This window comes from Syngnathus floridae, chromosome 4 (assembly GCF_059516105.1).
Source record: "Syngnathus floridae isolate MCC-2025c chromosome 4, RoL_Sflo_1.0, whole genome shotgun sequence".
Lineage (NCBI taxonomy): Eukaryota > Metazoa > Chordata > Actinopteri > Syngnathiformes > Syngnathidae > Syngnathus > Syngnathus floridae.
This window is the reverse complement of record NC_142416.1, coordinates 19999900-20016537: the sequence shown is the minus strand read 5'-3', so window position 1 is coordinate 20016537 and position 16638 is coordinate 19999900. Positions and strand designations below refer to the sequence as shown.

Sequence of the window (16638 nt, the reverse complement as noted above, 5' to 3'; positions counted from 1 at the left end):
TTCGCCAAAATAAAAGCAGAGTGTCGAATAATTGCGCTCAAAAATAAAGCCTGGCAGTGGAAGGATTAGTTAACAAAGCTCATCAAGTAACAAACAGGTTAATATTTGTGAGTCGGTTACACAAATATTTGTGTTTCATGGCTTCTTTTTTGTCATATTAGATTGCAATTTGTGAAGAAACAAGGAAGTAAAAAAAGAGAGTGGTGAAATGTATTTGTTTTAATTTAATTGAAAATAAATACTAGCACAGCAAAGCAAGTCCAACACTGGGTTCTTGCTCTAACGTTTTGGTAAGAAAACAAAAACAAACCATTCAAAAACAAAACTAAAGGGAAAAATAAAGACTTCAGTTAATGAACCCATCGTCATCTTCAGTATCCAGCAACTTTTACAGAGGTGCTTTTCATTTTTTACCAGCTCAACAAATTAAAGAAAAACAGGAAAGGGACTCAAGAGAGGATGGCGAAAACCCGCGGGAAAAAAAAAAAAAAAGTTGCCACTTCTTTTTCTTTTTGAATCTTTCAACCTCTTGTCGTAATGGTCGCTGGCAGCAACAGCATGGCAACGGAGGAGGAGATGGGACGGGGGTGAGGTCCATCTCCATGGCGACAGACAGGTTACAAAAAAAAAAAAAAGACAAGAAAGAGCGTATTGCATAACTATGTACATGACACTGGGCGGTGCCATTTCACGGGAATGTTTCTGGAATGAGACGGAGTTCTGCGTCTGGAAGCGTCATTTGCACTCAAAGTGATTGGTCGCCCTCGGAATGAAACGACCACAAGTCCGTCTGTGTGTGTGTGTTGGGAACGAAACAAACAAGTGTCGCGCCAACTCGCCACTTTTCTGCAAACGTAATGATTCCCTAATTCATTTCCTTTGTTTCTTTTTGCCGCTAACGTTAACTTGTTAACCTTTAAAAATAACAAACAATAGGAATTCCGGCAGACTAGATGCACAACTCCTGAGTTTTGGCGCTGAAAAAACCGCGTCGGGTCCCGGACCAAGCCAAATCGAGCGCCTCCTCGCTACACTAACGCGGTAAAAATCCATATTGTCGTTGCGGGCGAGAAGCTGCTGGGTTAACTTAAATCAAGCGCTGCCCAAACATGCCTCCCTGCTAGCGTTAGCGTATTAGCATTTTAAAAATCAAACACAGAAGTCTTGTGTTTAAGTACACGTTTGTGTGGCAATGTGTACAAGTGTGTATCTGCTGTGTATTTGCATGTACTGTGTGTGTGTATCTGTGAAATTGTGTATGTTTACATGTTTGTATGCGTGTACACATGTACATTCCTGTGTGTGTATGCGTGCATGTTGTCGTGTACATGACTCATTGTGTGTGTACGCACATGTGTACACGTGAGAGGGGAGGGGGGCGATGGTCACACAGCAGCAACGATGAGAGGAACGCTCGTCCCCGTTAGCGAAAGCATTTCCACGGCAATGACGACAAACGGAAATGTGGTTTTGGCGTGCGGTACGGTCGGGGCGAACCGGGAGTCATGCACGTTAGTCTCGAGCGAAGCAAAACAAAGCGAAAAGCGTGCGGATGCGACGGTGGTGAGGGTGGGCACACGTAAGGCAACGTTTTTGGTGCTTTGTTCCCGGGAAAATAAGAAAAAAGCGTCTCGTCGTCATCTTCGGCTTCCGACGCAAGTGCAATAACGGGGAAAAAAATAGGGGGGGGGCGATCATCACCACAAGGACGAGGAGGACAAGATGGCCGTGAAGATGGTAATACTGAGACGGAGAGAAAAATAAATACGAACAAAGTTGGCCTCCTGCAGAAAAATGTGGCCAACTCCTGTTTAGCGTGGGAGCGAGCCCACTGTGCAAAAAAACTCTTTAAAGTCCACCGAGAGACTTCCCGACTTCCGTCCGCCCGCCCGCCGGGACAACAGAGAGGAGAGACTGGTACTGGTTTTCCCTAAAATGGCTACGTGTTTTCCTCAAAATGGCCGCCGGTGGAAAGGAGGCAGGCGGGGTGGGTTTAGGGCAGGGTTCGGGTCGGGACGAGAGGGGGGGCGCGCGCTCACTCCCGCCCGCTGGCCGAGTAGGAGAACTGCGGGAAGTGAGGCCGCCGCTCGTTGTCTGCGGCGTCCATGCCGTCCTCGTCGTCTGCGGGACAAAAACACGCACGTTAGCGACCGAGCATTTCAAGTGGACAAGACTAGAAGGGTCCCTCACATTTCTCCGGTGGCGTGATGGTGATGGTCTGCGCCGTGAACTCTTCGTCAAAGTAGCGCGTGTCCGTCTCGGAGCTCACCTGAGGCTGGAAGGGCGGGACCATCTGCGAGGGAGGCATGGCCAGCAAACAAAGATCAGTTTTGTGGACAAATGTGGACGACACGCGAGACGGAAGCGGTCTCACCTTCTTGTCATAGACGTCCTGCCAGTCGACGGTGACAAAGAAACTGTGTCGCATGATCTCCTTGGCGTCGTCCGGTCCCCCGCCCAGCCTGAACATATTGATGAGGAAATGAGTGGCGGTGGAGATGAAGTGGGGGAAGAAAGGATGGGAAGAAGAAGAGGAAAGGAGAATGAGAAGAGGAGCTTTCTCACCGCTTGTTGGGGTCCTTGATGAGGAGGCCGGAGAGCAGCGACTTGGCGTCGGCCGACAGCGTGCGCGGGAACTTGATCTCTTCCATGAGGATGAGCTCAAAGAGCTTCTCGTGGTCCTGGTTGTAGAAGGGCAGCCGGCCGCACATCATCTCGTACGTCACCACGCCCAAGCCCCACCAGTCCACCGCGCGGCCGTAGTCGTTGTCCTCCAACACCTGTCCCGCAAATCGGCAAGTTCGGCAAATTCGAATCCGCAAATGATTCGGCCGACACCCGAGTATAGAGACAAGCCCAACTATGTCTGCCATCCAGTGGTTGATAGTGACATTACAACTTCAAACTATACAACCTGAAAATAATACAGACCTGTTGAAGCAAACTGGAAAATATGTGAAATGTTTTTCTCTCTTTGGAAAACACAGCTGAACCTCAACTAAAACGGGTGTTGCCCCCCCCCCCCCCAAAAAAAAAATCTGCAAATAGGTGAAGCTTCGTTTGGCAAGTGCACTTTGCTGACCTCAGGCGCCAGATACTCAGGCGTGCCGCAGAACGTCTTCATGGTGGCCGTGTCGGTGATGCCTTCTTTGCACAGGCCGAAGTCGGTGATCTTGATGTGTCCGTCTTTGTCCAACATCAGGTTCTCCAGCTGCTCCCGTGCAACACAAACACAAGAAGCTCCCGTGTCACATTTGGAAAAAAAACGCTGGAGACGATTGTCGGGCGGAGCGCCACCTTGAGGTCCCGGTAGACGATCTTGGCCGAATGCAGGTAGTCCAGAGCGGAGACGATCTCGGCGCCGTAGAATCGCGTGCGGTCCTCGGAAAACACTCGTTCCCGTGACAGGTGGAAAAAGAGCTGCGGAGAAGAAAGACTTTGAGGGAAGAAACGAACCAGGCGGGGCTCGCATCATGTGACGTGTAAGTCATGTGACACAAGCCAACGATCCCATTCTGACCTCTCCTCCGTTGACGTACTCCATGACGAAGCAGAGGCGGTCCTTGGTCTGGAAGGAGTACTTGAGAGACTGCGGCAGTGTGACAAAGAGCACATGACTTGATACTTTGTTTCGTTTTGGACGACCGACGGGGCGCCGCCACGACACTCACCGTTAGGAATGGATGCCGAGTGTTTTTTAGGACCCGACTTTCTGTGAGCGTGTGGGCGACTTCGTCCTGTGGCGAAGTAAAAGTGTCAGCGAGTGCGTAATTACCGTAAGTAATCGGACACAGTCATTCCTCGTTTCAGGGGGAAAAAAATCTGACCGTAGTCCACGTAGTAAATTGCACAGCCCCTCCCTCTCCCTACCTTGGCAATGATGACTTCCTTCTTGAGGATCTTCATGGCATAGTAAGTTCCGCTGGCCTTCTCGCGCACCAGGATGACTTTGCCAAAAGTTCCCTTGCCCAGAAGCTTCAGATAGTCAAAGTCATTCATTGTCTGCAGGATCAGGTTGAAAAGAGCTTCAAAAACTGTGTGGGACTCCGTTGGGGAGACATTTTTTTTTTATCTCTATCATAACAATGTGACTTTGAAACAGTGGAGACAAACCTTCCGTTTGTAGTGGCTGATGGAGGTGTCCATCTCCTCCTCGTTGACGTTCTCGATTTGTGAGGTGGGGCTGCACAGGATGCCCTCCTCCTCCTGCTTGGCCAGCGACTCGGCCACCATCTGGATGGCCTCGGCCCACTCGTCCCTACCGGTTCGGTCAAGGGCGCCGTGGCGTTAGCGTCGCTCGTCTTTCTTTTTAATTTCGAGGAAAGGCTGACCTTTCGTCCGGCGTGTCCACGTGGAAAGTCCTCTCGATGACGGTGGTCCACTGCAGACAGCGGATGATGAAGGTGTTGGGTTTGGGACGCTCCGTCTTCATGAGCTGACATTCTGAAAACAAAGAGCGAGCTAACCCCAATGTAGCGCTGCATGCTCCACGTGTATAATTCGAACAAAAAAATGCAAATTTCTCTGGCAGAACTTCAGAACGAGTGGGGCAGCGTCTCACTTGCTACTGAGAAGTTATTGAGCGGGTAAGCCAGGTCCGAATCCTGCGGTTTGTCTTTGTAGCCGATGAAGGAGCCGTCCGTCTTCAGCAGGAAGTAGCGAGGACGCCAGTTCTTGATGTACTCGCCTGCGCACACAAAATGTCGCACGTTTTTTTTTTTTTTTTGGGCAAGTTTCATCCTTGTACGGAGGGATTGGCTTTTTAAAAATGGAAGATTATGGTTTACAAATTGCTCACCTCTTTTTTGTACCCATCCTTCTTTGACAACGTTCTGGTCGCTCATGGTGGCGCGCCTCCTCTTCGTCACAGATTCTCCCAGGTTGAGGGCCCGTCCTCGCCGCCTTCTCGTCACCTTCGCTCTCTCTCTCCTGCCTCCTCGTTTCCTTCCTTTCTTTTCTCCTGTTCCACTCCTCTTCTTCTGTGGTCAGACGCTGCCCTGGTGAGTCAGCCTGGAAGGAAACAAAACAAAGCCGAGGTCAGCGGATTGCTTCCTTTTGCGGGGGACCGCAACACACTTCCGGTCTCCTCCGTTGCCCTCCCTCTCTCCTTCCCATGTGTCTTCCACATTTTTCTCTTTTCTTTCTTCCCTCAAGTCCTCCTCCACCTTTTGATTCATCTTTCTGGGCGTGCTCCTTTGCATGCAGGGCATTAACAAAAATTCTTAGTGCCTTAGGTCTGAGTAACCATTGCACATACGGACTGTTTTATTGGGGAACTCTTGTGATGTGGCTACTTTTATTTTTGCTTGCTTATTCTGCAGCCAGGTCAACATTGCCAACAAGAATCGGTTCTCATTTGCTTTAGCGGAATAAATAAGGGTTCGATCAATCTCCCAAAATGTGCTCCGGCCGCTCATCTAATGCCGCTTCATGATCCTCCAGTGGTAGACAACAAACCCGACACAATGGCCAAGCAGCCGGTGATGCGCTTCCTGAGTCGCGACCCCACGGACGGACCCGCTCCACCCAAGCAGGATGGTTCTAATCCACCGGCCCCGGTGCTGCGCGTCCATCACACGTACAAGCAAACAAACAAATGGAACCAGAGCTTTTGTTTCAAGGGCGTGTGTGGTGTCATTTATTTGTTACATAACAACATCCGCTAGGCGCACTTCCATGTTCTTGCCAAGGCGAGCAAATAAATGTCTGCCGGGCAACGGCGAACGGTTAGAAAGCCACCCGCTCGGCGTTTTACGTGCGGTGCAGGAGGCGGCATGGGGTTCGCCGGGCGTTAGGTTGCCTTAGGTTCGGGGATTCGAGCGGAGGATGCTAGCGGGAGGAGGGGCGTGGGGGGATGCTAACGGATGCTAAAGTGGCGGCGATGCCGCCTTCATCTTTATTCGAGACGTGCTTGTAATAGCCGTGACAATTATAGCGGGTAGGGGGGGCCATGGCGAGGCCGCGACTCGCCCTCCCCTGCCCTTCCCTTCCATCCCCCTCGAGATAACGGGCAGCATCCTCCCTCCCAGGGCGGCCGACCAGCGAGCCCCGCTAACCGCAGCTGAGCAGCTAGCCTAGCGTGCTAACCTCGCTTCCCACCCGCCACAACCGGCCCTCCTCTCCCTTCCTTACCCCCCTCAAAAAAAAAATCCCAACGTCTGCTCCTCCTCACACGGCCCCGACACGAGGAGACCGAGAGCCGCCTCCCTGGCCGCCTTCCTTCCTTCCTTCCTTTCCTCTTTCCTTCCTTTGCGCCCGGGAGGACGGCGGCCCTTGTCGGGCGACACGGTCGCCACGGGCGTCTCACCTGGTGGTCGAAGAACGACCGGGATGCCCCCTCCCAGTCCTCCCCCTCCGCCACGACGGCCGCTCGAGCATCCGACGGTCCCTCAGTGGCGAGAGCAGGAGGTGGACGGATCCATAGCCGCCGGTCGCGAGTCCCGAAACGGACAGACGGGGAGAGTGAGGCGGCGGCGGAGGACAAACGGACACACACACAGACAAACGCCGCTCGTGTCCCTCCGCCGCTGCTCCGCTAGGAAAAAAAATTGCTCCTGCTCGGTTCGGCTAGACTCGGCTCGTCTCGGCTCTGCTCGGTTCAGTCGGCACGTCACGAGCAGCCAGCCAGATCTGACCCACCGGGAAGGGCTGCTGATGCTGATGCCTTCGCCAGCTGTTGGACGTCTGACTACTAGGCCCATCTCAAAACAACTTAAACTGGGCTTAGTTCGTGTATATTTCTACATTAAAAGGCGTCAAGTTCCCAGAGAATGTTCACAAGCAAGCGCCTACCGATGGTAACGGAGTAATCATGATTTACTCTCGCGCTAAACGGTTCGATTCGAGTGAAGTGGGGGCTTTACAGTGTGTACGTGAAGGCAGCATCGCTCTCCTCATGGCATCTTGGGCTTTTGTTGGTCCCTGGCTTTTGTTGTGTGTACGCGTGAGCGTGTGTGTTTGTTTGCGCATGTGTGTGTTTGTGTTGCTGATTTTTCTCATCTGCAGAGAACTTTTATCATTACAATATGACTTGAAAAATCACAACAAAATTTCCAGTATTTTAGTCATCATTGTACTTTTGGGCTTACCAAAATCTACACCCCCCCCCCCCCCCAGTCATCCTCTCCAGCCCCCTCCTCCTCTAATGTGAATGGCCTCTTTGTTTGGCAAACCTGCTCTCAGTGTGGCTGCAGGCGTGCATCAACAACACTACACATTGTTACTTTCAAGTTGTTATTCAACAATGATTAACACAAAGGTGACAAAAAGCTTGCCTGGATAAACAACAACAAACAAATATGCACGCGTGCAAGTTGGATGTATGAAAGAAGTGGACGTATAGAAAATCATGAATCTGTTAATTGGGTTGATGCGCAAATCACTTCTCAGGAAGCCCTACGGAAAACATTTTAAGTGAATTAAGTGCTGATTAGAACTGCACCAAATGTCTAATAAGAATTTTTGGATTTGTTGACATTCGCAAGTGTCTGAGATACGCTTAAAACACGCCAGTAAATCCACCAATCAATTTGGTTTAAATCAATTTAGCCAACACCGCCCTCTAGTGGCTTTAGTTTAAAACGTCAACATTTAAACTCAATCTGGAGCCTTTCTTTTTAATTTTGAGGTTATTCTAACCTCAAATTCTTTTCTAGGTTATTCTTTGACGACTTTTTTTGACTCAATTTGATGAGCACTGATATTTATCAGGACCCTGCTTTGAAGCCAAACCATCCTTTGAGTCCTTAACTGATTTAAAAACTTTTAAAAGAATTGCCCCATGCAAGGAAAATGTCGAATATGATTTTAAAAATATTTTTAGACAGCTCAATAATACAACATAATTAATTCTAATATGCACTTTTAGACAGCTCAATAAGATAACATAATTAATATAACAATTAATTATAACAATTAGAAAAAATACTTTAATATGGTGCTTACTTCATTTCTGTTGGCATCTCATTCTATTATTCTATTAGCCTAACAGTTAAATGTTGCCTCACCATTTTGCTCCCTTCAAAAAAAAGAAAAATAGTTTGCCCACTCGGTGGACCAGCTTGAAATACTGGTTGAACTATTTTCGTCTCTTCCTGCTCAGCGAGCTGTTGGACACATCGCCGAACTATTTCTTCTTTCTTCTTAAGCTTGTTTTTATCAAGGCAAAAAATGTTGTCAATCGAAGCGCAGAACAGGTTGGTCCACAAATAGACCAACACTTTGTTGGCAAGAGCAGGCAGCCATAGAAGAAACTCGCAGTTGACAGGTAAGCATCTTTTAAACGATCTTTTAAACTTTGATATTTTATGTTTTCATACGTTAAGTTCATACGAGTTAAGTAAGATGAAACCGGACCGTTTTTCATTTTTTATTTATTAACCAGGCTAAATCTAAGCCACCAATCAATTATAGATACATTGATTTTATATACAGTAAACATTAAACTCGAGTTTGTAAAAAAATTTAAAAAAAAAAGGCTACAATTCAGCTTTCTGTTGAAATTACAAAAGGCCAAGTTTGGGATTATTAAAAATTTCAGGGTGCTTGTGTCCGCTGACAGACGACATGAGGCCAAAATCTTTCCAACTCTTCCCGTTGGTGGGCTCACTGCTGCTGGTGCTGCCGTTGGCGCTCGAGTGCAACGCCATCACCTTGTCCAGGTGCGAACTGCGAGACCGGCTGAGACAGAACGTCTCGGCGGCACTCTCGGAACGCAACCGGAACCAAACGGACCAGGTTTTGCTCATGCGTAAGTCTTGTGACACCGCTCTTATGTTTTAGTTCGCACGTGAGACGGGAATAAAGCAAATTCACTTTTTACACAATTCGGTGTAAGTAAGTTGAGGTCAATATTTACGGATGTGAACACAAATAGAGCTCGTCATAAGGTCAAAGTTCATTTCATCTGAAATCTCTGCTTGTTGTTCTTGCCGTAGTTGTATGCCACCTGGATAAGATCTCCGGTCTGAGCACAAGCAAAGTGCACGTTCTCGGTGAACGTGCCACCACCACCACCGCCGCCACCACCACCACCACGACTGTCTCCACCACACCTGCCAATCAAACCAACATCGGCAACCAAACGGTCAACTCGAACCAAACACTCAATGGGGCCAATGACACAAACGGAGGCAATGACCTCGACCAGGAAGACCAAGCTTTAGGTGAGGACCAAGAACAAGAAGGACAAGAAGAACAAGCTCTGGCGGAAGATGAAGAAAACTATTTCGCTGTGGTAGACGTAGATGAAGCTTATGAGGAGGAGGGCGAGTACCTTTACGTGGCCCAGGAAACCAACACTCACTTTAACGACTGGTTGAAGCTGATGGAAAATCTGAATGAAGAAGACATCCAGTTTGATGAAGAAATGTTGGCCGTCGCCGACGACCAAGTGTGCAACGCTGACGGCGAGTCCGACGATCACGAGAACATGGATTGGTCGTTGGGCAAGCACGGCATCTTCCAGTTCTCGGACGGCTTCTTCTGTCAGACAACTGCTCGGTGCAGCATGAACATGTGCAACAGCACTTGCGGCGGTGAGTGCCTCCGTTGTCCAATCATAATTGTTGACCGATGAATGGTCAGAATTGCACGTAGACCAAAAAACAGACAAACTAAGGAAGCAAAAAACACAGAGAACCAAATCTTAACTTAATGTAGGCCCAAAAGCTCAGATGCTGATTGACAAAAACCAAAAAACACTTTTCTTAACACGTACAAGTGTCCTAGAAACAAATGAGGTCATTTGAACGCTAACATGCTAATTAGCTATCAGTTGAACTCCTCTCTCTTCTTCCCTCCACAGTGTTCACCGATGACAACATCACAAACGACCTGGAGTGCTTGTTCCGCACTAATTATTGGTGGTAAGTAACATCACACATCTTCAACAGTTTGCTACGCCGCCATTTTGATGCTAATGTTAGCTTAGCTGTCCGAGGCTGTTGTGGTGACAGATCAATAAAATGTTATGGTTGACTTGCTGCCAATTCCCAATTATCTCCTAAAATATAATCATCAAATCCCAAAACGTTATCATTTTTGGAATTCTTTCCGTGAATACTTTCTGATAGACGTTGCCACCAAAGGGAAGAAAATTAGTTTTTAGTCATGTAATGAGTATTTTAAAACTCACGGTGGCAGTATTGTGTCTAGTAGGCATTCCATATGTTACCTAGCGAGCGTGTCAAACTAGTTTTTCCACACTTTGAGACTCACTAAACCAACTTCATGCCACATTCTTACTCATTTGCATAAATGAGGAAATGAGGGCATGGGGGGCAAGAGGAGGTGTTTGTCATAATGGACAAAAGTTCTAAATTGCAACACGTTTGGAATCAAAAGTTCCTAAACATAACGTGAAGCCTTCTAGAATTCCCCTTTCAGACAAATTCCATCACCATGCTTCATCATGCATCATGCTGTGATGTGTTATGTGACTAACATGATGATTTAACATTTGTTGGATTCCATCCAAACCGACAGTGTTTGTCAACCATGAGAAGGAAAGAGTTCATGTTTTGTTTGCCAGGCCAGTGTGGGACAGGTGCAGCAAAATCATAACAGTTCTGTGTCAGGTGGAAATTCACGGAACTTCAAAAGACTGCTGGGAAAATAATAGAAAATATTTCGGAAAATTACAGCTGGACGGGAACTTCCCTAGCGAGTTGGCGAGTACCGGATGTTCTTGTTTCGCTGCATACTTTTGTAGTAACTGCAGACTTTTAATATACAATTGGTTAGCATCTGCAAAACGAAAAATAATGTTAGATTTACACATGCCGTCAAAGGGAAGTATGCAAATGTAAAACAGTAGAGGGCTAAGTACAGATCCCTGCGGGACTCCACATTACAAATGTGCAGTTGAAATTGCTTTCAAAGGAAGCAATGTGAATTCACACACTGTCTTTGAATGAATTCCAGAGATGATGATGACAGCTTCTTTTGACATGTTTGGTTACGAATTTCTCAGAAGTGATTCGATGCGGCTAATCCTCGTTTTTTTTTCTTCCCCACCCGACAGGTACTTGCTGATGACAGCGGGACCTAATTGCTACCAACCTGACTTTTTTAACGAGTGCGAATGAGCTGTCACTTACAATGTACACTTTTTCTTTACAAAATATTCATTGCTAATTTTGATATTACCAACATTTTCTGTAAAAATGAAACGTGCGAGTGTATGTTTTGATTAACTTTTTATCGGCTGACACGAATGATCAGCGATGATGGAAAAACAACGATTGTAAACAAATCAATAAAGAAAGAATCAATAAAAGGCGTGCCGCCACTCAAAAGGAGTATCGTCATTGTTTGGAATTTCAGCGTGCAACAGGAAATGGAAAAAGAAGTGGTTACTTTTTTTGAGAAAGTATAGAAAGAACACACCCTGCTGGAGAATGCTTTTGTTGCCCGCATCGAATTAAAACGTTTTGGCCAAGCCTTAGCATTGTGCTACTTTTGCAATACACCGAGCAGGAAATAAATTTCTGCGTCTAATTGGACAATGAAAATAACCATAAGTGGGCGGTACCGGTAAAATGGCATAAGGCCTCGACTAGATTACTTCCGTCTTTCGTTTCCAACATTCATCTACTTTGATAATTCTACGTGATTGCTTTGTTTTGAGAAAACTTTTTTGGGAGACGACTGCAAGTCCTCCACGTCTACTAAGTGGAGAACCCGACCGAGCTCGGGTGGGAATCCAGGAGGCTCAAATTTAACTTCAAAAAAGGTCAACAAAGCTGGCGGAAGCATCAAAATACTCAACAAGCACATTTCAAAAGAACAAAGAATCACGAAGAAAGAAAATAGTCGCCACGTGACGTGACGATAGCAAAAATGAATGAAATAGAAGCAAAATGACCAAACAAGACACTTGGGTTGATTCCTTGACCCGAGGAACAGCTATGAAAGCACACTTCTGTAGGACCCAGAACCAACCCCAGTGGGCCGTTTCCAGCCCGCCGGCCCTATGTTTGATGGAATCTCCCCACTCAGCATTTTGAACTCGTTGGTATCCATCAAGTGTCACCTTCCCAGGCTAATTAGTTTTGTTTCCAGCGCCGCGAGACAATGCAGGCATGTACCTTTGACTCTTATCCAAGCGAGAGGTGGAAATGACGAAGAAGGATGTGCAAAGTCGAAAATACAAACAGGTTTGTCCACCGTCGGTCCTAACACACAAATTGATGGAACTTCAAGTGACACAAGCAAGCCTGCGCTGACACAAGTGACAACACTTGGTGAGGACTCTTGTTTTATTTGTATTTTCATGATCTTCCTGCGAGTTAGCGATGAACATGTGTGTGTGTGTCTGTGTGTGCGCGCAATCTACTCACACAAATACAAACGTGTTACATTTGCCGGTATGCATGTCTTTCGCACACATCCAGTGCAATGTTGTTTGAAAGTTGCTTCGTGGTCGTCACGCTTCGTTTATAAGTCATCTAGTCTTGTGATGTTTACGATCATTCATATTTATTCATATTGTGGCAACACCACAATTACACATATACACACATACACACATGCAAGTGGCATAGATTCATAGACACCCAAAAAATATGTAATGTTTGATATTCTCGGCTTACGTCATCCATACTGCTCGTGTTATCCAATCATGCTATGTTGCCGAGTCATTATTCACATTTATCCGTGTGAATTTCTTCCTGCCATATAATCGGTTTGCTGTTTAATTGTTGTTTTCAATTGTTTCGAATTTTTCTGCATGGCGGTCGTATATTATTGGGCATAAAACACTTGTCGTCCAATATATGCCTATATTTGCCGGCGTATATTATGAAATATATTTTAGGCTTGTGTTGTTTTCATGGTTTGAATTGTATTTTTAGGCCGACTATCTCCTCCCTCCCACACACATAATGACTTTTTGGCAATTTAGCACAGACACAATTGAGGTGGCATTCCATACGCTCTGCTTCCTCAATTAACTTTCTGCCAGGTGTGAATTAACAAAATTGCTTTAAATAAAGGTTAGAGAAAGAAATTGGAGAGGAAAACATAAACGCGCCTTTGATAATGGTCCTTCTTGGCAGAAGGTGATCAAATCCAGGACCAGAAGAAATAAGACTCAGTCGCCATTTCCTGGCCCAGGCTGGGCTCCAACAGGTTGGTGCTCTTAGCCAATCGTAGGCCGTTTCTCATTTGCCCCAGTTTAATCTTGTTCTCATAGCAGCTCCTGAGATGAGGTCAGAGTGGAGACTGCTGCTGCTGGTCCTGACGGTTTTGGCACCGAGCTTGTCCCAGGGCCGCCTGATCACCAGATGTGAACTCAAGAGCAGACTAGAACAGGCCATCGAACTACCGGAAGGCCTTGAAAAGTTCAGAGAAGTCATCGTGTCAGTAGGTGAGAAGTCTGGATGGAAATGGAATGCGCTCAAGATGCTTAACTGTCTTTATGCTTTGCAGTATCATGTGAATTGGAGAGAATGTCAAATCTGAACACCAGCATAGTCAGGACTATCCCTACCAATTCCATTTTAATTGAATCGACAACCACGAGACCCGACGAACCCGAAGAAGCAACCAACAGCACAATTGCCCCAGCACCGCTAGAAACAACTAACACCACAATAGCCCCTGCACCACTAGAATCAACCAACACCACAAGAGCCCCTGAACCGCTAGCACCAACCAACACCACTATCGCCCCTGCACCACTAGAATCAACCAACACCACAATACCCCCTGCACCAGTAGCACCAACCAACACCACTATTGCCCCTGCACCACTAGAATCAACCAACACCACAATAGCCCCAGCACCACTAGCACCAACCAATACCACAATAGCCCCAGCACCAGTAGCATCAACCAACACCACTCTCGCCCCTGCACCACAAGAATCATTCAACACCACAAGAGCCCCTCCACTGCTAGAAACAACTAACACCACAATAGCCCCTGCACCACTAGCACCACCAACCAACAGCACAATAGCCCCTGCACCACTAGAATCATTCAACACCACAAGAGCCCCTCCACTGCTAGAAACAACTAACACCACAATAGCCCCTGCCCCACTAGCACCACCAACCAACACCACAGTAGCCCCTGCACCACTAGAATCCTTCAACACCACAAGAGCCCCTCCACTGCTAGAAACAACTAACACCACAATAGCCCCTGCACCACTAGCACCACCAACCAACAGCACAATTGCCCCAGCACCGCTAGAAACAACTAACACCACAATAGCCCCTGCACCACTAGAATCAACCAACACCACAATTGCCCCTGCACCACTACCACCAACCAATACCACAATAGCCCCAGCGCCAGTAGCACCAACCAACACCACTATCGCCCCTGCACCACTAGAATCATTCAACATCACAAGAGTCCCTCCACTGCTAGAATCAACCAACACCACAATTGCCCCTGCACCACTACCACCAACCAATACCACAATAGCCCCAGCACCAGTAGCACCAACCAACACCACTATCGGCCCTGCACCACTAGAGTCAACCAACAGCACAATTGCCCCTGCACCACTAGAATCAACCAACACCACAATAGCCCCAGCACCACTAGCGCCAACCAATACCACAATAGCCCCAGCACCAGTAGCACCAACCAACACCACAGTAGCCCCTGCACCACTAGAATCATTCAACACCACAAGAGCCCCTCCACTGCTAGAAACAACTAACACCACAATAGCCCCTGCACCACTAGCACCACCAACCAACAGCACAGTAGCCCCTGCACCACTAGAATCATTTAACACCACAAGAGCCCCTCCACTGCTAGAAACAACTAACACCACAATAGCCCCTGCACCACTAGCACCACCAACCAACAGCACAATTGCCCCAGCACCGCTAGAAACAACTAACACCACAATAGCCCCTGCACCACTAGAATCAACCAACACCACAATTGCCCCTGCACCACTACCACCAACCAACACCACTATCGCCCCTGCACCACTAGAATCATTCAACACCACAAGAGCCCCTCCACTGCTAGAAACAACTAACACCACAATAGCCCCTGCACCACTAGCACCACCAACCAACACCACAATTGCCCCTGCACCACTACCACCAACCAATACCACAATAGCCCCAGCACCAGTAGCACCGCCCAACACCACTATCGCTCCTGCACCACTCGAGTCAACCAACATCACAAGGGCCCCTGCACCAGTAGCACCAACCAACACCACTATCGCCCCTGCACCACTAGAATCAACCAACACCACAAGAGCCCCTGCACCGCTAGAAATAACTAACACCACTATCGCCCCTGCACCACTAGAATCAACCAACACCACAAGAGCCCCTGCCCCACTAGCACCAAGCGACACCATAATAGCCCCTGAGCTTTTCACTACCACCATCATAACACCCATCGCAACCTCCAGCCTCATAGATGCTGAAGCAGCGACAATCAACCCTGAGCTGCTCGAATTGCCATTAGAATTTCTTGACAATGAAGCAATCGAAATAGCGCGGCAGGCCGAGTTTGAGGCGCTGAAGAAGCACATAGATGGATTGTGGAGCTCAGAAGAGGCAGCCAGCGGAGGCGTGCGGCGACGGCGCCGGCAGGTTTCAGAACACAACACTTATTACGGACTCTTCCAGCTGTCGGACAAGGATTTCTGCTTCTCAGGTGATCCTTGGACAAAAAACTACTGTATTACATCCTGCAGAGGTGGGTCATCAGATCGAGGCGGTTGTTTTATAGTATGTAGATGCTAGTGAAATGCATGTTTCTGAACCTGAAATGTACTACTTTCCTTTTCAAGCGTTCATCGATGACGACATCACCGATGACGTAGCATGCTTTGTGAACAGTCGGTACTGGATGTAAGTTTTTGTCTTCTGACGCACATTGCTAATTCAATGGATTTAAGGATTCTGAAGTATTAGGACGTCAACAGAAAGTTCAAATGGAACACTGTGGTCATATTTACGGAGGAGAATTTTTTTTTATGGCTTACTTACGTGTGTTAGTTGTCAAAGTTTTTTTCTTCTGACTGCACGTCAGCGAAGATTTCGATCACGACGGAATGGCCACGCCCATTTTGCTTGATTGACTAAAGTGCTGGAGTCCAAGTGGAGTATTTGTCCATGATTTGTATTTTTTATTTGTATTTTCCTCTTCAACAGGAGTATATTCCGCTCGGCCAGCACCCAATGTTACCAAGTCAGCCACTACTTTGACACATGCGGTTGATCGAGCGGCGGACGCATTTTCAACAACGGCAAGAGACATGTTTGAACGAGGACCTACCGGAGCTTTGATGGATTGTATTTTCTCTTTTTTCTTTTTCTTCCTCATGCTTCTTCAATAAAAATGCACGGCAGATTCCCAACAATCAAGTCGTCGTCTTTCTCTTGATGGGCTGCTGGTGCCGTCCTGTTCCAATTTGATAAACATACGGCCGGCGGGCTTCATGTGGTCCGTTGCCGTCGTTCATGGGGCCCAACCAATATTTCTTGAGTTCGTTTAGTCCCCGCCCCCTGAATTTTTAAAATTTATTAAAAATCGGTTCATATGGATTACTTCAAAAAGGTAGTCATAAAAACACATTTTCATAACTAATTGGTAAATTGTCATTGAATGAAAGGAAATTCTTATTAAAGTTAGTTATTTTATAAATAT

General features: G+C 47.2%; 3 protein-coding genes across 7 annotated transcripts; 2 read left to right on the top strand and 1 right to left on the bottom strand.

Annotated features, from left to right (window-relative positions):
• Positions 1-201: 201 nt before the first annotated feature.
• akt3b (AKT serine/threonine kinase 3b) lies at positions 202-6649 on the bottom strand. The gene is made up of 14 exons (XM_088372595.1): positions 6308-6649; positions 4799-5010; positions 4562-4687; positions 4332-4443; positions 4114-4258; positions 3871-4002; positions 3672-3737; positions 3521-3589; positions 3298-3420; positions 3083-3211; positions 2566-2780; positions 2375-2462; positions 2191-2293; positions 202-2121 (listed from the first exon to the last, which is right to left on the bottom strand). Exons 2-14 carry the CDS (start codon positions 4842-4844, stop codon positions 2036-2038), a joined length of 1440 nt encoding a protein of 479 aa, XP_088228721.1. The 5' UTR covers positions 4845-5010; positions 6308-6649; the 3' UTR covers positions 202-2035.
• A 1457-nt stretch (positions 6650-8106) lies between these two features.
• On the top strand, positions 8107-11297 carry LOC148399828 (uncharacterized). Of its 2 annotated transcripts, none has more exons than XM_088372598.1 (5): positions 8107-8266; positions 8561-8749; positions 8937-9536; positions 9806-9866; positions 11024-11297. In XM_088372598.1, exons 2-5 carry the CDS (start codon positions 8566-8568, stop codon positions 11085-11087), a joined length of 909 nt encoding a protein of 302 aa, XP_088228724.1. In that variant the 5' UTR covers positions 8107-8266; positions 8561-8565; the 3' UTR covers positions 11088-11297. The 2 variants fall into 2 exon arrangements, with proteins under 2 accessions (XP_088228724.1, XP_088228723.1); XM_088372597.1 differs by having other exon boundaries at positions 8108-8266; positions 8540-8749.
• A 741-nt stretch (positions 11298-12038) lies between these two features.
• LOC148399827 (uncharacterized) lies at positions 12039-16351 on the top strand. 4 transcript variants are annotated; one of them, XM_088372568.1, is made up of 6 exons: positions 12039-12245; positions 13062-13131; positions 13199-13369; positions 13432-15684; positions 15779-15839; positions 16143-16351. In XM_088372568.1, exons 3-6 carry the CDS (start codon positions 13207-13209, stop codon positions 16207-16209), a joined length of 2544 nt encoding a protein of 847 aa, XP_088228694.1. In that variant the 5' UTR covers positions 12039-12245; positions 13062-13131; positions 13199-13206; the 3' UTR covers positions 16210-16351. The 4 variants fall into 4 exon arrangements, with proteins under 4 accessions (XP_088228694.1, XP_088228696.1, XP_088228693.1 ...); XM_088372570.1 differs by having other exon boundaries at positions 13196-13369; XM_088372567.1 differs by having other exon boundaries at positions 13059-13131; positions 13196-13369.
• Positions 16352-16638: the final 287 nt, after the last annotated feature.